The sequence below is a fragment of the Poecilia formosa genome, unplaced genomic scaffold (genome assembly GCF_000485575.1).
Source record: "Poecilia formosa unplaced genomic scaffold, Poecilia_formosa-5.1.2 Scaffold200, whole genome shotgun sequence".
In the NCBI taxonomy this organism is placed as follows: domain Eukaryota; kingdom Metazoa; phylum Chordata; class Actinopteri; order Cyprinodontiformes; family Poeciliidae; genus Poecilia; species Poecilia formosa.
In genome coordinates, this window is record NW_006800139.1 from 1,093,427 (window position 1) to 1,114,039 (window position 20,613).

Sequence of the window (20,613 nt, forward strand, 5' to 3'; positions counted from 1 at the left end):
CCTACCTCAGATTCTAGTTGCCTAGGTAACCAGATGATCATTGAGCTATTAGCTCAGCAGATACTAGCGAACGGTTGCCTTGACATTAGGTGCAGAAGGATGCTGAGGCTGTTTGTGTGAGACTCCTTTAGCTCCATCAGCAGAATTTCCCCTCTTTTCGTTTTCTCTACGTTATAGCCCATAAGTTAACCTTCATCACAGTGCTGCCCTCTTTTGGCCAAACGTGTTTACTGAAATCACAAATTCATGGTTTCCATGGTGTGAATCTGAAGAAAGTTACGTCAAACTTCAACTCTCTGCTATTCCAGATTCTGCAGAAACCACTACTTATAAATGCTTTTGTATTGTGTTGTAATAAGAGTAGAATAACTGTACCCTGTAGGGATTAAAAAATGCTGCACACAGATAGTTAGGCAGGTATTTCTGTAATCTGCATCATCTCCTGTTTGGCTGCAGGTAGTAAATTGTTTAAAAATGCATCACTAGTGCCTTCACAATGTATTTGCGCAGCATTTTCACTGAAATAATGAGAGCGAGTGTTAGGAGCCTGAAATCATCCCAACAGCCAACAGCTATCAAACGCGCAGTACTGGGTGCAGCTCTGTTTATCTTCTTGTTCTAAGTGTTTCAGCCAAGGCAGCTGTTTGCACCCATAGTAAATAAATGCAAAAGGCTTTAAAACAAATTCTGCTCCTATTACAACAGTCTAACTTTACACTGTAAACAGAAAAAGCAACTTTTATTTTTATATATTTGTTCTTTGAAAAGGAAAATTTGTTTCATCAAAGCCACATATGCTGCAGTATGTAACTTTTATAAAAATATAATTTTTACATATTTGTTGAAACTATCAAGAAGTCGTGACAGTATGATATGAGACAAATATAATCTGTGCATAAACCGAGCTCCTCTGCCTTTTCCCAGTGCTATCCAGAGCCAGAAGGAGGGTCTTAGTGTTGTCAATCACCCTCGGTGTGGCGCTGCTTATCGCTCTTCCAAAGAACATTGGAGGGAAGCTAGTACATCCTGTCATGAATGCTAAAGATAGTTAGCATAGGCACTGATGACAACAGATAAACAGTTTTTCTGTAATGGTGAGTTGTTTCTCTGCTATTAATACATTTAGCAGCAAGTACATGAGGATGATTGGCAGCTCAAAGACCCCCCCTCCTGGCCCAGTTATTTGCTGCAGTTTTATGCTATCAGTTGTGATTGTGGAAGGAAGATGGAGTACCTGGAGAGAACCCATGAATGCACAGGGAGAACATGCAAGCTCCGTGCTGGGAGGCCTGCATGGAGTGGAAGTAGATGTCTTCCAACTATCAGTGTAATGCACAGTATATGTATACATATTGCATGTCTATTTTCATAAACAGTGAAAATACTGATCTCTAAATCTCCTTCAGAGTAAGTAAGCAGTAGCAGAAAGCAATAGCAGAGTGTTTTGGAAAGGCTGGTTTGATTACAATGAGGCCTGGAGTGTTCAACATTCACTGAGTTTATTAATCTGTTTGCTGTAATGACATAATGTCAAACCTGGGATGAAAAATAAAATCTTTTTTAACTAAAATCCCATAAAGAGAAAGGCCTTTGAAAATCACCTGTATGGTAAAGAGAATTGGATATGACACTTGTCTCTGCACAAATACAAATTTAAAAAGGGAATTTTGAGCTGTATAATTTGTGTGTTTTATCAGAGAGGAGAGAATGGATGTTATCAGTCGTTGGTGGAGTTTCCTCTCGGACAGGAAGTGGACTTCCTTCGCTTCCTGCTCTCTCTTCATGCCCAAAGTGTTTGTGTGTGTGTTTGAGAGGTCTCAGCAGAGTAGACAATCAGTGTAGAAGCAGAAAAGGGCATATATGACACGCAATAAATGAACTCAGACTTATAGGAGCAAAGAGGCAGAAAACGGCAGAACAACTGAGAGACAGGAGCCACAACATCTGAGTGGAAACTGTGAGAAGGATCCCAACTTTCTGACCCAGAACAGAGCCGCCACGATGGACTACGAACCAAAGAAACCGAAGAAGGTACTTATTTTATTTCCATTTTTTATGTTATTAATATCTTGAGGCTACTCTATCCAAATGGAAAATGTTTTGATGTTGGAAACGTGTTGATTTTGCTTAAAATTGCCCAAAATAACAGAAAGTAATTTGAAAGCAACAGAAACAACAGAGTTTGACTTATCAGGATTGACTTCTTGGATTGATTCATGTCTTTTTTATATTAGCAGCCATGTTTTCAGTAGTGCTCTCTATGAACTCTCTTTTTATTTTTCTTACAAAATTATGGTGTGCAGAGTTTTTGACATGCACAGAATAGATTGGTTACATTTTGTCTCTTTGTCATCAAAACACTTTTTAAAAGACATTTTATAGTAATGATAAAAATGTTTCCACTGCAGTCATATTCATTCTGATGAGGCTCAGATTTAAAGCACCTTCTGAAAATAATCTTTATCTGTCATTAAAGGCTACATTTCTATAATAAAGCATGTGTTTTTTTACTGATCTGATGTAATACTCTGTTTTTAAAAGTCAAGTTTTCATTGCCTGTAAGTGGAAAATCATCATAATTAACAGAAGTCAAGGCTGGAAAAAACCAGTCTGTAATTAATCTATAAAACATGTTTCACTTTATGACAAAGTACCTGAAATAAACAAATTTTTCAATAATATTCTAATTAATTTAATTGGTCTGTATGTAAATGTAAACATTTGAGTCTTTAGTATTCCCTGGATACGATGGTAAATATTCTTATTTAATTCAGTTCAGATCGTTGATATAGTGTCAAATCACATCAGGTGTAATTTATATCCTGGTACAGTTCCATTTGGACCCAATTTAATTCAAATCATAAAGTCAGATTAAAAACCCAGTACATTACAATGACACTTTTATTGTTCAATGATATAATCAAGAATATGGTGACAGTTGACAGAAAATTGCATCATATTTAATGCCAGAACATCAGAGGATTTGTCTGTTTTTCTTCCCAGACTTTCGTTTCACCCATTAAGCGTCTGGTCTGGTCCAGATCTGGCCGCAGGGCCGTAGACCGCGGCAGCGTTTACCGCCGGCCGCTCCACACCGTCCCCCTCTACCCACCGGATTACCTCATCCACCCCGAGCGGCTCATCTTTGATTACGTGGAAAAGGAAGTGAAGGTAAGAAACGATGAAGAACAGAACTGAAACGGTAAAAAGAGAAGCTTTAAACTGCTTAATGTTTGACCTCTTCTCTTAGTTCCTGGGTCACCTGACTTGGGTGTCAGTTTCATTAAATCCATCAAGCAGGGATGAACTTCTGCAGCTGCTGGACACAGCCAGGGTTGGTAGTTTTGCTGATCTATAACTCATTAACCTAAATGTTTTTTTATTATTAACTTAAGCTTTAGTCGCCAGTTAATGATCAACTGCAGAAACTCCTACAGCTTTCCAGCATAGTGCAGTGATATGAGAATAAAGCAGCTCTGCTCTTGTCTTCCAAACTTATTCCATAGTTTGGAAGATGCTTTACTACAGATAAAGGTTAGATTGCACTGGGATGTTTTGGGGTTTTTTCCACAATACTTTGAATTTCAGTCTCTCTATATATAGAGAATATTTCTACACCTCCACCATCAGTTTCAGCCTTGCTGTGGAGGAGAAAACAATATTTAAATCAGACACAGGAAGGGTTGCAGGTTACATATGCTGATGTAATTAAGTGTATTCATTTCTGAATGGTAAAGTGATTTGTGTGGATAGAGAAATAATGCACAAAGTTCAGAATTTGTTCTTCACTCTGAACTGATTGACCTTGATTTAGTTTTGCTTCCAATAAAGAAATATTAGATTGTAAACCTTATCTGCTTCTGCAGCAGCATATTTTCCAGTTTTCATCATCGATAAATGAATGTCGCATTTAAAATTCACAACTTTGCTGTATTGATTTCCCAGCTTGATGGCCTTTCAACTTCCTTGAAGAAATCCTGTAGGAATGTGGACCGTGGACGCTGACGTAGCATTCTTTAGCATTGACTTGCTTTCTTACCAAAACTCTGCAAAGACCCTCAACCTTCTGGCTGATTTCTCACATAATGTCGATAATAGAGCCTAACTTTTGACTCTGTGTTCGTCATTAGCAGCTGAAGGTGCTGCCACTGAAGACGAGCGTCGATCAGGACTGCATACTGAGTCTGTCTGCTCGCTGTCTGCTGCTGACATGGAGAAACAACGAGAAGCTGCTGATGAGGATTCCCACACATGAAATCGCTGCTGCCTCCTACCTGCGAGACGACGCACTGCACCTGCTGGTTCTCAAGACAGGTGAGGCAAATGTGACTGATGTCACAGTATGGAGGAGAGCCCTCCACCCCATTCCCCCCTCCAAACCATCAGAGCCCTTCAATAAACACGGACTGATTGTCAAATATTAGAGAGCACTGTATGACAGCGTATTAGGGTTATACAAAAAAGAAGTACATTTCCCATAAAAAAACTTTGAGACTAATCACAGAAAGTTTAAAAACCTGGAAATTTAGAAGCCTGAAAAGTCAAAAATTTGCGAGAAGAAAACTCTGAAATTTTATAGAAAAAACTTGGACATTTCTGATACAAAAGTTGAAAAATGCAAAAATTTGAAAATTTCTGCAAGAAGTTTTTTTTTTCTATCTACAATTGCTCTGATACTACTGTCGTGATATTGTAACAAAGAGATGGATTTTGTTCCAAAATGCGCATCCTGCAGGTCTAAATGTGGATTCTGTGGTTGCTGACGATGACAGCCTGGACAGGAGGAAAACACAAGGCGTCGACGGGCGACGACAAACCATGAGCTGCAACGCTGAGTCGCGACCAGCAGGGGGCACGATGGAGCGCAGACACACCATCTGTGGAGTTGACTGGAGGCCATCGCTCTCCAGAAGTAACCATGACAAAAACCAAAATGTGGAGAGAGGAGGTGGCGAGAAGGCGGGGGGAGGAAGCTTAGAGAGAAGGAGAGTCGGCGGCAGCTGGGAGAGGAGGCAGCAAACCAGAAAAACCGGTGGGAGCTGGGAGAACCGCAGAGCGAGACCAATGAGTGGGAACTGGGGGGTGGGAGGTGGAGGAGGGAGCTGGGAGAGGAGACATGGAGGGGGTGGAGGAGCGGGGAGCTGGGAGAGGAGGCATGGAGGCGGTGGAGGGAGCTTGGAGCGGCGGCAGGCCTGCACTGGAAGCTGGGAAAGAGGGAAAAGCTACGGCAGCTGGGAGAGACGGAACTACAACCCGCTGGAACCCACACCCTGTCCTGATGCCTACTGCAACCTGGTCATCCTGGCGATGGAGAACAGGGTGGGGGTCTTCCCTGGAAGGCAGAGCAACCTAGATGATGCTAATTAGTCCACATAAACACAAATTTATGTGTAAACTAATCATCTGAACCTTGGTGTTTATGTGCAGGACGCTGCAGAGGAGTATTGCTCCCTCATTTGCCAGATGTTCCAGATCATTTACGGCCATCAGACCATTGAATGTGTTGACAGGGCCGGATTTCACCACACCATGCCAGATCAATACTGGCTCCAAAGGAGTGAGTGTCGCAAAGTTAAAAGAAATAAAGGCTTGAAATATTTCACTCTATGTGTAATAAATCTACATGTAAGTTATGCATTTCACTTCCTGAAATAAGTGACAAAAATCACATTTCAGATGCACTGCTTACGTAAGACATTTGGGAAGGCCCTCACTTAGGGTTCATTCACACCATTCCTGTTTAATCGGCTTTAATTCAAATCCAGTTCATTTTCCTAGAAATCTGGTTCGTTTGTGGAGGTGTGAATGTGTAATCGATGTGATGTGGACCAAAAGAATGAACTCTGGTCTGCCTACAAACCTCGGTTTCTATTTGACTGAAGTAAACTCAGGTTTGCATGCCAAGCAGATCAGAGACTGCTTGAGTTGATAGAAGGCTGACTTTGTAATTGTCTTTCTGTGTCTCTGACGGTTCAGATCAACAAAAAGCAGAACCTTGTAAATAACCCAATAAAATAAAGTAATCCTAAAATGATTTTAACAGACTTCAAAGTAATGCAGTAAAGAATAAAGAGTAAAACTTGAAACATTAAGACGTTTCTGTATCTCTGTACAGGTGACAGCTGCCTGACTGACATGTCCTACAGTTATGATCTAGAGTTTAGCTGCTGCAGCTCTTTGTAAGTAACATGGCTGTAGAACAATAACTACTACTGCTTTTTGTATGTTTATATGCAATCCTCTAAGAAGCCAGTGTCCTTCTGTCTCTGTAAGCGATGGCTCCCAGGAGGCTTTTGAGCTCTACTACAGTGAGACGTACAGCGAGAGCTCGTCTATCTCGCTGCAGGACTCCCATCGCAGCCTGGCATCAACCAGTGATGGAGCAGACAGCAACCCTGCCCTGCTGCTGATGCAGGAGTACATGATTACAGTGAGTGTGGACAACAATCTTCACAAGCAGAACATGAAGCTAGGCGGATCTGGTTTGGCTCCAATAGGTTTTGAAAGAATTAAAAACGGGCACCATGGAAGGAAACTGAATCCCCAGCATATAAAGTAAATAAACCCCTGTGTGTGTGTGTGTGTGTGTGTGTGCGTGCGTGCGTGCATGCGTGCGTGCGTGTGTTTATGTGCAGCTGAGGAACAAGCTGAATCCTCTGGAGCTGCACCAGTTTGCAGTCCTGCTGAGAGAATACAGGCTGGGTTCAAACATCGACCACTTCTGCTCCGAACTTCTGCAGCTGTACGGAGACAAGCGCAAATTCCTGCTGCTGGGTGAGAGACCGAGACGGAGTTATTCTTTTCTTTTATTTGGATCCCCATCGGTTGCAGTTCTCTGCATCTACTCTTCCTGAGGTGCCCAGATTCAACATGAACAACTAAAAATACTGAACATGCATAGATTACATAACACAGGCAGAATAAAAGTAACTGCAAAAATAAACAAATAAAAATACATGCATATTACATACATTCAACAAATAAGTAACTACAAAATAAACAAATACAAAATAGAGGCCATAAATTAAAACAAATGAATTATACTATAACAAAAAATATTCCACTAAAGGACATTTACTTCAATAAATGTCATTTACTTCAATATGTCTCCTATAAGCAACGCATATATAAGAAAACATACACAGTCAACACAACACAAGAAGAATCTAAGAAGAATTATTCAGTATAGTTGTTTATTTCCTTAAAGTTGTTAAAAATTCATTCTTCTGATGTGTCTCCAATATATATTTCGTTAAGGTGGACATACCTCTAAATAAAGCCGACATCTTCATAATTCAATATGAATCATGCTGACATCTGTGGTAAAAACAGCTACAGGTGAATTAAGTCCTGAAACCTCAAATTTAATATATAAAACCAGGTGCAGTCTCACAGAAGGATTTATACAAAGCAAAATATGTAAATATTTCAGCTAAGATGCTATTAAAAAGTACACAAAGGCAAGCAGAGAGAAAAAGGGTTACAATGTAGATTATTTTCTTCCACATTCTGTTATTCAAGAATGAATTGTTGGACTAAGACTGAACATTTTAATGTCTTAATGATGGAAATACAACATTATTTTGGGAAAGACTGTTTTCAGAAACGTTTAATTTCCTGTGAAATGTTCTTGTCTTGGAATCCTGGTTTGTTTCATTTGGGCCCATTAACATGCTCATCCTTTGTTTTTTCAGGCATGAGGCCGTTTATTCCAGACAAAGACGTCGGCGTGTTCGAGGAGTTCCTGGAAAGCATCGGGATCCGAGAGGGCGGGATTTTAACCGACAGCTTTGGACGAATTAAGCGCAGCATGAGCAACACGTCGGCCACAGCCATGAGAGGGTACGTGGAAATGGACGTGAAAAGTTTATTTTCAACAATTCAGTTTATGATTGATTCATCACACAAAAAGTGGTCTATTTTAAGAGCTTATTTCTGTTGAGTTTGATGGTTATAACAAATGAAAACACAAACTGTGGTCTCCCTATAACAAAAATTATATTATATGATGACACCAAAAAACATTTTTAACACCAAAACTGACCTAAACTATCTTAGAGAAGACTGCTGACTTGACAGTTAGTCAGAATTTTAAGCTTCGACAAAACATTGCTAAAACAGAGCTGTATTCAAACTTATTTTAACAAAAAAAAGTGTGATATTTTACTTAATTTCCGCTATGACCTTTAAGAACACATTTTAAATATAAATATATAAAACTGGAGAAAATGTGGGGCTTTTTTGGTAAATGTGTACTTAAGGAACAGTGAGAATCGAGGCCTTGAAAAGATTGTGAATCAAATGCCATTAGAGTTCAGTGTGGATTCACCAGGCGTGGACTGAAATCCCAGGCTAAATATGGAACAGACGGTACAGTACATGCACAGATTTTTTTCATAGGCTGACGTCTCACTAAGGAGATGTGTGTTTGGTTGATTATTTCTTTGTTTGGTTCTTGAAAAGCATGTTTATTTCCTTTTAAATTGTGCCAGATTTTTATGTTTTGAGCAGAGTAGTTGGGTATGTGAAAAACTTCAGTTTTCTCTGCCAAACATAGATTTCCTTCATTTTATCTATGTTTTAATTATTTTAATTTTACAAGTGAAATAGATAAACATTTTGATGATATTCTTCTTTACTGGATGCACCTGTGGTTTACTTTGGTTTTATTAGTTCATATCCTGCATTTTGTTTGATTTATTTCTTCTCCCTATACAAAAACCTGTCAGTAAGATAACAGCCGTTCTTCTGTCAGTAGGTACGACAACGGCTCTCTACCAACAGGCTCTCAGGAATTCAACCGACGGATCACTGACATCACCCATGACATCCAGGCGCTGGGCTTCCAGGACACGCACGGAGACATTGAGGAGGAAGACTACTACCTCTGATGAAGGCAGAGAAGAAAAGACTTAAGAGAGAGATTTCCCAACAGTTCTGGGTTTTCATTCACAGTAAAAAGGAACCAAAGTCAAATTGTGTTTGTGCACAAACTTGGTGAATAAAGCTGATTTTGATTCTAAGTTAAAATAATTCTGTTTTTAGATCCGAAGGGAATATGTAAATTATTTTGAACTAAAAGTTATTCATGATAAACAAGTAATCGTTTTGAGATGTGCAAAAAAAAAAAACCTAAATAAATTCAGGAAGAACTATAGTAAAAACAAGACAAAATACACTACAGTTTTTGATAGAAATAGTAAATATATTCCATATTCTTCTTAGCTTTTTAATTCCCTTCATCTACCTGATTCCTAATGAAGATCTGACTTAATAAAAACTGGATCTTATCATTTTGTTTCATTCAACAATCTGTGTTAAAAGGAACAGAAATTATCAGAAAGTTCTCTTGGCAGCAAAATTGTGAAAATTTTGATGTCTGCCTTTTGCGATCTAAAATCTGTGTATAAACAAATTTCTGTATTTAAGTTGTTGAATGTTTAATACAAAAGAGTTAGATGCAGTTTAACCCTTTTAGGCCTGACTCTCAAATGTCCGCCTGGCATTTTTTACTTGTTTTTCACTAGAAAGTAGGAAGAAAATGTCCTATGGCCAAGTGCTTTGGCACATTTTTCCAGAATATTTAGAACTTCAATACCTGGCATTATTTTTACATTATACTTGATACTAAACCACTATTAAGACACTACAAATTGAACATATTCGTCATTTCTTCAATGTTTAGTTTTAGTGAGTTTTGTCTGGCTTTACTCTAAAGATTTTGTTAAAGAAATTCAGTGTTTTAGAATTTTTACATTTTACTGGAAATTTGTTCCAGATTAACATAAAAACAAAAGTACCCCTCTATGTTTGGTTGCAGAGGAGACCAAACAATTTGTCCAACGAAGTCAATAAGCTACAGATTCTCACTAGCTATCTTTACAAACGAAATCTAAAGTGCTGGGATGAAAAAAAATAAGGAAAAACTAGTTTCTCCCATAGAAAAATCTTGAGCATAAACTGGGTCGCGCTCTTTAGCGTTTGAAAGGCAGGGTTTAATCACATTGGTTGGATCATGGGTTGGATGCCATGTGACACCCGTTCTTATTGGTTAAAATTAAATCAGATAATGTGACGACACAACATGAACTCGCTCAAAACCAGGAAGTCCGCCTGTTCTAAAATAAGTTTAAACTTTTGTCTATGTTTTTTCACTTACGGGGTTCAACAGTCGTTGTAATGCATCACTTTTATAAGAAGGCACAGTATAGTTTCGTGTTATCGATATTGGCTAATCGCTGGCACCGAGGACCAGCGCCCGGACGTACTAGCTTACGTCAACGTCGGCGCCATATTGTGAGGGGCATTTTTAAATACGCAGAAAATAGCACAAGGCTGTTCTGTGTTATTGAGTAAAACTGTTTGTTGTTGTGACACTGTACATTGATAAGACTACAATTACCTACATAACATTTATAACTAACACGTCTTTAATAAAATGTCATTGTCTTTTGAAAACTGATAAACTTTTATGATGTTAATGATTTGCCAACATCCAATAAAACGAAGCCGTGATATACTTTAAAAAGATATTAATTAAAATGACGATAGAAGCCTGTGTGTGAATTAATACAGGCACAATTCAGGACAGGCGCTGGTTTTTCGAGAGACCTCGTGGTGTGTCGTAACATTATCTGCAAATTTAATTTGATCTTAACCAATAGGAATACGTGTCATGTGACATCCAACCAATAAGATTAAGCCCTGCCTTGATAAGCCGGTATATAGGCACCGCCTGTCTTTCTTCTTTTTATCAGTTTCCTCTCTTGCAACAGACTCTTAACAGTCTCTCCGTGGGAGAAAACTACTCTTTGTTCTTTTTCATCATCCCAACACTTCAGCTTTTGTGGAAACATGGTGAGTAAGAAACTATAAATGCATCAGTCCGATTTTTTTCTTCTTAAAAATAGTGGTCGTTTTTTGAGTCGTCTCAGTTGAGCTTAAACAATTGTTAAATCAGACATCGGTATCCATTTTTTTTTTTTTTTTTTTTTTTTTTTTTTTTGTGCCTTTGAACATAAGCTTTCTGAAGGCAGGATATTTTTTTTAAAAAAAGAGTGCCCAGGCCTCCCTCAGCCGAAATGTAAGTTGAGTCATGGGCGTGTTTCCGCTGTTCTTTGGCCTCTTTTCAGAGTCGCAGAGCATGACGCATTCCTCTGTTTCAGCGCCTTTTTGAAGAGGCCTCCTGGGCCTCTGAAACCACAGTCCTGCCTTTTGTGACAAAAGCTTAATGCTCTCGGCTTCACTGCTTTTTCATGGTTGAACTGGCAGATTGTGTTGCCAAATTTTCATATTGACCCATTTAATCCGTTGCAGCTGTGCTGCTCTCTTCCACCACCCAACTCTAATGTGGAAAGAAAAAAAGAAATGTATCACTTAGGGGTGTTTCTTTTCTTTGCCTAATGCCCCAAGTGATTGTAGTCATCCGGTTCTGGTTTTTAGTTCCTCATAAAAGCGCTTGTGTTGAATTTTTTCTCTTCTTTTTTTTTTTTCCTGATAAGCGAGGTACAGCTGCACACCATGTGACTTATGACCTTGAAGCTATTGACTATAATAGGACAAGACATGTGGCTTTCAGCATTCTTTAGAAATGAAACTTTTTACAAGAATTAAAATGTTTTTTTTTCCTCACAGCGTGAATGTATCTCAGTGCACGTCGGTCAGGCCGGTGTTCAGATCGGCAATGCCTGCTGGGAGCTCTACTGCCTGGAGCATGGCATCCAGCCGGACGGACAGATGCCCAGTGACAAGACCATTGGAGGAGGAGATGACTCCTTCAACACCTTCTTCAGTGAGACCGGAGCAGGGAAGCACGTCCCCAGAGCCGTTTTTGTTGACCTGGAGCCCTCTGTTATTGGTAAGCTTGTCTATTTATGACTAATTTTATGATGGATTTTATAACGCTCATGATGCTGTAAATTTGTCTCTTCCAGATGAGGTTCGCTCTGGGACTTACCGCCAGCTGTTCCACCCTGAACAGCTGATCACTGGGAAGGAAGATGCTGCCAACAACTACGCCAGAGGACACTACACCATTGGCAAAGAGATCATCGACCTGGTTCTGGACAGGATCCGTAAACTGGTGGGTGAATTCAGACACAGAGATCTTAAATTTGTTTGCAAAATGTTTAATTTGGAAGAGAACATTTACATAGGAGTTTTAATTGTGTTGTAAGAACAGTGAAATACTCTGGTAACATGAAACAGTCCACGTTTTCTTTATTTATATCCTCAGGCTGACCAGTGCACAGGCCTGCAGGGCTTCCTGGTCTTCCACAGCTTCGGTGGAGGAACCGGTTCTGGTTTCACCTCCCTGCTGATGGAGCGTCTCTCTGTCGACTATGGAAAGAAGTCCAAGCTGGAGTTCTCCATCTACCCAGCTCCCCAGGTGTCCACTGCTGTTGTGGAGCCCTACAACTCCATCCTGACCACCCACACCACCCTGGAGCACTCCGACTGTGCCTTCATGGTGGACAATGAGGCCATCTACGATATCTGCCGCAGGAACCTCGACATCGAACGCCCCACCTACACTAACCTGAACAGGCTGATCAGCCAGATCGTGTCCTCCATCACTGCATCTCTCCGTTTTGATGGTGCCCTGAATGTTGATCTGACTGAGTTCCAGACCAACTTGGTGCCATACCCTCGTATCCACTTCCCTCTGGCCACCTACGCCCCAGTGATCTCTGCAGAGAAGGCTTACCATGAGCAGCTCACGGTAGCCGAGATCACAAATTCCTGCTTTGAGCCGGCCAATCAGTTGGTGAAATGTGACCCTCGCCACGGAAAGTACATGGCCTGCTGCCTCTTGTACCGTGGCGATGTTGTGCCCAAAGACGTCAACGCTGCCATTGCCACCATCAAAACCAAACGGTCCATCCAGTTTGTGGACTGGTGTCCCACTGGTTTCAAGGTTGGCATCAACTACCAGCCACCAACTGTGGTTCCTGGTGGTGACCTCGCCAAGGTCCAGAGGGCTGTGTGCATGCTGAGCAACACCACTGCCATTGCAGAGGCCTGGGCTCGGCTGGATCACAAGTTTGACCTGATGTACGCCAAGCGTGCATTTGTCCACTGGTATGTGGGTGAGGGAATGGAGGAGGGAGAGTTCTCCGAGGCCAGGGAGGACATGGCAGCTCTGGAGAAGGATTACGAGGAGGTTGGTGCCGATAGCTTGGGAGATGAGGATGAAGGAGAAGAATATTAAACACAGCATCGTCTTGTCTGTCTACACTTCTGAATGTTCAAAATAAAGATGTCTTGCTGCAGTAATTGTCACGTTGTTGTTTTTTTTTTTTTTATATATATCCATTATGGTGGGCTGAAGTAACGATTTCTGTAAATCTGCTCTTTAAGAATGGAAAACCATGACTGAATTTGACCACTTGGGGGCAGTAATTCTCAGCAACTGTACAAACAAGTTTGTGTACGTCTCATCCCTGTTAACCAAATCGTTCTGAGTAAGGCAAAATATAGTGGGGAATTTAAACATGTTGCTGATTGAGATTAAGACCTTTGCACTCCTAATTGCTTAAAAGGATCCAGGACTCTTTGAGATGCTAACAGTAGCTGTACTGACATTACCATGGTGTCTGTAACAAAGTCTGGTGTTGCCACCGTATTCATGTCTATGGTTACCACCACATCGGACTCTAAACGGCACGGAAAAACAAACCAAGCAGGGCTAAGGAGCTAGATCACTGGTAATGTGAAACGACTAGGAGGAAGTTCGGACCCTAAACACCTGTTGAAGCACAAAAAGGCATCACTGTTTTGGCTGGAGGAGCCAGGCAGTTTGACTGCATATTTACCCAGAATGCATTGCAGTGTGAACAACATGGTGACATTCCTGACATGTATGCAATGCATTTGTAGCATGTATATTAAAATTCATAAAAACTAAATAACCTATAGTATTACTGCATTGTTGCACCTAAAATAAATTCCCAAATAAGGTCTATTATAACTAATGGTGGATCCCTTTAAATCATTAGTCCTACCCACTCATCATACTGAGGATGAAGAATGGAGTGAAGTAAGTGCAGCACTGAATCTGATCTGAGGTTCATAAAAGTTTCATCAAAACCTTCAACTTGTATCTTGGACCCAATGCCAACCAAATTAAAGTGTTGCCTTTGACTACTGACCCCATTTGAGATATTAATCCGGTCCAAGGACATGGTAACTGTAATTAAACCTTCAACAATTATTGTTTCAAAGTAACTTAAATTACAGGCATAATCTTCCTTTCTCACTTAAGCTATGAGAAAATAGTTGCTAATCAAGTGTGTGAGCATCTAAGCCGTATTGGCATATTTGAAGAGTTTCAGAGCTCAACATGGCACTGAAAAAAAAGGTTACAAATATTCTCTTGGCCTCAGGAAATGGATTTTGGGAGTGTTCTGGTCATATCCCATATTCTGAGTCATACCAACAAAAGAAATATAGGATGGTTAATTGTAATTTCAGAGACTTCTTGGTTGAATTTTACATTTTAATCCTGTAGGAACTATTGATAGTTACTCTGTGTAGCCAAAGGAGGGCAGCATGCTGCAAAACATAAAAGCAGAGAATTGGGCGATTTCTGATAATACCATTTAGATAACTGACATGTCTGCAGTGCACCGGACACAATGCATTCGTAGCATATTGGAAATAGGTTTTTAGAATGAATACAAGACAAATAACTTTAAATCACAGAGATTTTATTCAGAACAAAGCCAAACTTGATCATTTCAGGAGTTTTATTCAAACGGCAAACATGATACTTTGATGGACGAACATCTCTGTTTGGAATGCATTCAAGAACACAGTGCATGTAATCACTTTCTGCTTTCCTGACTTCTCTGTGGTTCTTTTAATACTCTTCTCCTTCCTCCTCTCCCTCACCCTCAATGGAATCGACTCCAACCTCCTCGTAATCCTTCTCCAGAGCTGCCATGTCCTCCCTGGCCTCGGAGAACTCTCCCTCCTCCATTCCCTCACCCACATACCAGTGGACAAATGCACGCTTGGCGTACATCAGGTCAAACTTGTGATCCAGCCGAGCCCAGGCCTCTGCAATGGCAGTGGTGTTGCTCAGCATGCACACAGCCCTCTGGACCTTGGCGAGGTCACCACCAGGAACCACAGTTGGTGGCTGGTAGTTGATGCCAACCTTGAAACCAGTGGGACACCAGTCCACAAACTGGATGGACCGTTTGGTTTTGATGGTGGCAATGGCAGCGTTAACGTCTTTGGGAACAACATCGCCACGGAAAAACAGGCAGCAGGCCATGTACTTTCCATGGCGAGGGTCACATTTCACCATCTGATTGGCCGGCTCAAAGCAGGCGTTTGTGATCTCAGCCACTGAGAGCTGCTCATGGTAAGCCTTCTCTGCAGAGATCACTGGGGCGTAGGTGGCCAGAGGGAAGTGGATACGAGGGTATGGCACCAAGTTGGTCTGGAACTCAGTCAGATCAACATTCAGGGCACCATCAAAACGGAGAGACGCAGTGATGGAGGACACGATCTGACCGATCAACCTGTTCAGGTTAGTGTAGGTGGGGCGTTCGATGTCGAGGTTCCTGCGGCAGATATCGTAGATGGCCTCATTGTCCACCATGAAGGCACAGTCGGAGTGCTCCAGGGTGGTGTGGGTGGTCAGGATGGAGTTGTAGGGCTCCACAACAGCAGTGGACACCTGGGGAGCTGGGTAGATGGAGAACTCCAGCTTGGACTTCTTTCCATAGTCGACGGAGAGACGCTCCATCAGCAGGGAGGTGAAACCAGAACCGGTTCCTCCACCGAAGCTGTGGAAGACCAGGAAGCCCTGCAGGCCTGTGCACTGGTCAGCCTGAGGATATAAATAAAGAAAACATGGAATGTTGCATGTTACCAGATTATATTCCGCTGTTCTTGCAATAAGGTGATTAAAACTCTACTTTTAATATAAAATGTCCTACCATGTAGATGTTCTCTTGCAAAATAAACATTTTGAAAACAAATTGAAGAGCTCTGTGTCTGAATTCACCCACCAGTTTACGGATCCTGTCCAGAACGAGGTCGATGATCTCTTTGCCAATGGTGTAGTGTCCTCTGGCGTAGTTGTTGGCAGCATCTTCCTTCCCAGTGATCAGCTGTTCAGGGTGGAACAGCTGGCGGTAAGTCCCAGTGCGAACCTCATCTGAGCACAAAATTAAATAACAAATTAGTTTAGGTTTACAGATTTTTCACAATAAATACCAAGTTTATTTGTTATCCCAGAAGTGATCTTGCTTACCGATGACAGTGGGCTCCAGGTCTACGAAAACGGCTCTAGGGACATGCTTCCCTGCTCCGGTCTCACTGAAGAAGGTGTTGAAGGAGTCATCTCCTCCTCCAATGGTCTTGTCACTGGGCATCTGTCCGTCTGGCTGGATGCCATGCTCCAGGCAGTAGAGCTCCCAGCAGGCATTGCCGATCTGTACACCGGCCTGACCGACGTGGATGGAGATGCACTCACGCTGTGAGAAAGAAAAAAAGAAAAAACATTAGGAGAATTTTAACAGTTTACAAAAACTATTTCATACTTATGAAGGAAAAAGAAACTTTTATTAACACCTGTGAGTGAAAGAAAAACAACTTATGTGATAAATATAACCATCAAGAAATTTGATTTTTCAGCTTTGGACCTGAGGTTCATGGGTAAAATGTCCTGGTAAATTAACTGAATAAGATTTCCATTTGGGTTTGCTAATCTCGCGGTATTTTGTTACTCTTTGTTTTGTTTTTTCCTTGAGCATTGCAGTTGTGTTTGGAACTGCGTTGCTACGCAACAAACGCGTCACTTAGGCAACCGGTAATGTTTGTTTGAGCCCTTAAATTTACGTGAAAACTCTTAAATCTGATCGACTAGCGGTAACCTCGATATCTTTTATGACCATAGAGCATTAACGCTTATATCACCATTAAAAACTAATGCTTATAGCCATTAGGAACGAATCAGCAGTGTCCATTACTCGTCTGCATTTTTAATGACCGACGCCATGCTGACTGTGCATTTAATCCATTTTCAGTCCGGATAAGGTTTCAGTGGGAGTGGGTCGTGTTCACTCTGGCTGCCACTAAATTACAGTCACAGCCTCCAGCTGTCACCTTGTGATGCTGACCGGGGTTTCAGTCATGCCAAGGAGGCTGGGATAATAAAGCCTTCGTTATTCCCACTGTCCACCAAGGAGGGTGGGGTGAAGAGACTCTTTTGTCCAGACTGCCCGCCACGTCCCCATCCGAACCTCGCCAGGACCCCTCCCTCCATCGAACATGACATTTTGACCTACGCTTTGTAGCATAAATAAAGCGTTTGAGTCTGAAAAATAATTACAGTTAAATCCCTCAAAACTTCATTCATTATTGTAAATACACTTATTTTTACTGTTTAAATCAAATTATCTCCCTATACACCATCACTTAGACCTCAGTTATATCCTCTTTACAAAGCTGGTAAAAGGTTCTTACCATGTTGTTTCGCTGAAGTTGTGAAAGAGGATGGAAGAGTCTCCTCGGAAAAGGAGTCTTACAATTCGACAGTTATGGGGTCGATGTAAGAGATAATAGCGAACATGATGATGCCGGAGCTATATATGCGAGTAAAGCCCCGGCGCCGGCAGCTTCTCCACTCCTATTGGTCCATTCCCTGTCACTTTGAGGTCGCAATGATTTCGCGGATTCCTATTGGACCATTACGAAGCCAAGGAGAGTCTCCGCCCATCAACCCCACCCAGCTGGTCGCCTGCCCTCCTGGTATTGTACTGAAAGCATCACGGCGTTTCTGCTTGAGTGGAAAATCCTGCGTAATTTTTTGAAATAATGTTAAAAAAAATAAAAAATAAAAATAAAAAACTAGGTCAGCCTGACAAGAACTGTAGTAAAACAGTTTTTGTATCGATTTTATATAAAAAAAATAAATTCAAACACACTTGAGGACAAAAAAATTTAAGAGGAAAAAGAAGCAAACTTGTAGCACCAATAATATATTTTATTATAGCAGGATTAAGACATGATAAATGACATTGGTTTCACAATTTCTTTAAAAACAAATGATTGTTGATTTTTTTATGTTACATTAAATATGACAGCAACAGAAAAAAGAATCAGACAGCAAACTGTGAGACAACATGTGCAGTACCCTACATTGATTTCTTTTCCAACCTCCAGAGTGGACGCCCATGCTACAGGATGCAGCATCATCCAGAGGATGCATCATTGTATGGCTAACAGATAGTTTCCTCGTCAGTCTTTTGTTAGCTGAAAAACACAGCATCAAAAACCCAAACACAGCATCAAAAACCTAAACATCTTTTTAAAAATGGTGGTGAGTTGCCCCAGAGCTAGGATTTAGATAATGCTAGATCCAGGTCTGTAAATATGGCCTGTAAATTGAATTCTACATGATACCTTCCTATCTCAGCTTTTCTATTAATCTTGGTTGTTTTATTTTCAGCTGGAAAAATCTTCAAAATGCATGATTAGGGCAATACTTGAGCTTTTTATGAATAACATGGTAGAGAATATTTTCACCTTCTCATTTAATTCATTATCTTGTAAATTTTGTCCAAAATTTCTGAACCTATTTCAAATATTCCAAACTTCATGATGATATTTCAGAATTTCCACAGCCTTAAAAGCATATCAAAGCATAATTAAAAACATGTCCAACATATTTTATTCAGATAATTTCGTACATCCTATGGAACTGATTCACATCATGCTGTTTAATTTACGTGTTATGCACGTAAATTAACATGACGGATGTGGTCTGTATCTTATTTTATTTGCTGTTGTTTGGCCAGATTTTACAGTCTTCTTTCATTAAAAAGAGGTCAAACTGCCCTGTCACACATGAGGGATGTAGGCCACAGAGAGCTGTGGATGCCCAACCCTTCCCCCTCCATCCCTGCTCCTAAGATTTAACGGTTCCTACAAGCTGAATAAAGGAGTTGCCTGGAAACAGCCCTGTAACCTCACACACAGAGCGCCTTTATCTGGCCAGCACGTGACCCAGCTTAAACTGTAGCTCCGTTAGGAGGCTGTGCCGTGTGTAGGGGGGATGTGATCTTTCTCTCTCCCCAGATCTCCATGTCTTGTCTCTGTGAGGGAAACGCCCATCTGCTCTTCCCATGAGGATGGTGTGCTGAGACTTTAAACTGGATGAGACAAAGCAGCTATTTCTCTTGGGGTTTGGTGTTATTATCTTTCCTAAACTATCACCTTTCAGAGACAATGACCACAAACGCTTTTAGACCAACGTGCCTTTAAGTCCCTTAGTTGCTAACAACAAAATAATCTCCATGAAACAGTGGTTAGAGTCATGCTACACCTTCTTCGACTGTGGGCAATTACTGGGCTATTTATAACAACAAACATCCACTGACAACAAAGCTATAGTTGGATTTTGAAATGTGTTTTTTATTCTTCTTGTGTGCTGCGTTTTTCAGCAGCAAACAAAATGCTTTCCTTTCTATGTATTTCAGTTGATGACAAGAGGCTCAAAAACTGATGGATGCTGCAGTGACTGGTGACACTGATGCAAAACAAAGATGTCAAAGGTTATTGTCTTTATGTTTAAAATTAATTTTGCCTAATGAATGTTTTCCGTGCATATTTGCCCTTGTAAAATGAGTACAGTGGATCTCTGCCTATTTGCAAGAATTTTTCATAAAGTATATCTAAAATATTTGAAGAAAAATGCATCTTAGGAGACTGAAAGAGAACTAGGCACAATGCTTGTACCATGTACTTTCCAGTGATGTCATAATTATTATTATCATATATATTGTTTGTTGCTATGGTTTTGCAGTTTTTGAAGAGAAACCAGAACATCCAAATACATCAGAATAAATATTAAAGCAAAATTATTAGAGCCCAGAGACCTTTAGTTTTTCATTGGATAAATATTTCTGTCATAAGAAAGAAAGAAAACATCAGCAGTGATTTCCTTTATGGCTCCTGGAACACAGAGAAATACATTTAAACCAGAAAAATAAAGATGAACAGAATAGAGACATCAAAACCATGAACTCTGATCAACAACAGAGAAAAATTCTATTTGGGTTTACAGAACTTTGCAGAGGATCCAGAGTTACTGACCCAAACTCCAGCCAGCAGCGGCTGAGTGAATCTGGTCTGGACTCTGTGGAGGAGAGTCCTGGTTTCAGAGACTCTGTAGAAGGACAGAAGACCTGCTGTGTGATCCAGGTACACTCCGACTCTGGAGGAAACTGGACCTGAGACGGAGGTCCAGATGTCGTTGTGACCAAATTTAGAACTGAAACAATTTAATGCCCAAGATTTGTCATTATATCCAAATTTACATTCATTCCCATTTCCTGCTCTGCTGATGTTCTTATATGCGACTGCTATATAAACCAATGACCCGCTCCACTCCACCTCCCAGTAACGACGTCCAGTCAGACTCTCTCTACTCAGAACCTGAACCCAGTCAGTGAATCTGTCTGGATGATTAGAATAAGACTGATGTTTATTCATCTTTATTACCTTCTTGTTCCCCTCTGATAGAACCAGCTGTGTGTTTGCTGTGTTTGGATCCAGAGTAATTTCACATGAATATCTTAAGAGTCCAGCTCTGTT

General features: G+C 40.8%; 3 protein-coding genes across 8 annotated transcripts in view; 2 read left to right on the plus strand and 1 right to left on the minus strand.

Annotated features, from left to right (window-relative positions):
* Positions 1-1,772: 1,772 nt before the first annotated feature.
* On the plus strand, positions 1,773-9,030 carry ccm2l (CCM2 like scaffold protein). Of its 3 annotated transcripts, none has more exons than XM_007566870.2 (11): positions 1,773-2,031; positions 3,004-3,171; positions 3,251-3,334; positions 4,131-4,314; positions 4,736-5,319; positions 5,428-5,557; positions 6,116-6,179; positions 6,274-6,430; positions 6,636-6,774; positions 7,695-7,842; positions 8,756-9,030. In XM_007566870.2, exons 1-11 carry the CDS (start codon positions 2,002-2,004, stop codon positions 8,889-8,891), a joined length of 1,824 nt encoding a protein of 607 aa, XP_007566932.1. In that variant the 5' UTR covers positions 1,773-2,001; the 3' UTR covers positions 8,892-9,030. The 3 variants fall into 3 exon arrangements, with proteins under 3 accessions (XP_007566932.1, XP_016534520.1, XP_007566933.1); XM_016679034.1 differs by having other exon boundaries at positions 4,134-4,314; XM_007566871.2 differs by having other exon boundaries at positions 1,775-2,031; positions 8,759-9,030.
* Positions 9,031-10,753: 1,723 nt separating this feature from the next.
* LOC103148207 (tubulin alpha-1B chain) overlaps positions 10,754-20,613 on the plus strand; it is a 16,240-nt gene continuing 6,380 nt past the window's right edge. Inside the window, exons 1-4 of one of the 4 annotated variants that reach the window (XM_007566872.2) lie at positions 10,754-10,857; positions 11,635-11,857; positions 11,934-12,082; positions 12,236-13,162. In XM_007566872.2, coding sequence (XP_007566934.1) covers positions 10,855-10,857; positions 11,635-11,857; positions 11,934-12,082; positions 12,236-13,162 — 1,302 coding nt within the window. In that variant the 5' untranslated portion in view covers positions 10,754-10,854. Of the gene's footprint in view, positions 10,858-11,634; positions 11,858-11,933; positions 12,083-12,235; positions 13,276-20,613 lie in introns of those variants that run through there. The other 3 variants (XM_016679036.1, XM_007566875.2, XM_007566874.2) reach the window with 3 other exon arrangements.
* On the minus strand, positions 14,730-17,600 carry LOC103148209 (tubulin alpha-1A chain-like). The gene is made up of 4 exons (XM_007566876.2): positions 17,482-17,600; positions 16,268-16,490; positions 16,023-16,171; positions 14,730-15,841 (listed from the first exon to the last, which is right to left on the minus strand). The coding sequence occupies exons 1-4, from the start codon at positions 17,482-17,484 to the stop codon at positions 14,861-14,863; spliced, it is 1,356 nt and encodes a 451-aa protein (XP_007566938.1). The 5' UTR covers positions 17,485-17,600; the 3' UTR covers positions 14,730-14,860.

What these genes read in the sequence shown, in the direction of transcription:
- LOC103148209 (XM_007566876.2), bottom strand. An exon ending in CCTGGAGCCCACTGTCATCG is followed by an intron (nt 16,172 to 16,267) that starts GTAAGCAAGATC and finishes TTTTGTGCTCAG; the next exon opens with ATGAGGTTCGCACTGGGACT. An exon ending in TGGACAGGATCCGTAAACTG is followed by an intron (nt 15,842 to 16,022) that starts GTGGGTGAATTC and finishes TTATATCCTCAG; the next exon opens with GCTGACCAGTGCACAGGCCT.
- ccm2l (XM_007566870.2), top strand. Translation starts at nt 2,002, where the DNA reads ATGGACTACGAACCAAAGAAACCGAAGAAG. An exon ending in TCCTGGCGATGGAGAACAGG is followed by an intron (nt 5,320 to 5,427) that starts GTGGGGGTCTTC and finishes GTTTATGTGCAG; the next exon opens with GACGCTGCAGAGGAGTATTG. An exon ending in TCAATACTGGCTCCAAAGGA is followed by an intron (nt 5,558 to 6,115) that starts GTGAGTGTCGCA and finishes ATCTCTGTACAG; the next exon opens with GTGACAGCTGCCTGACTGAC.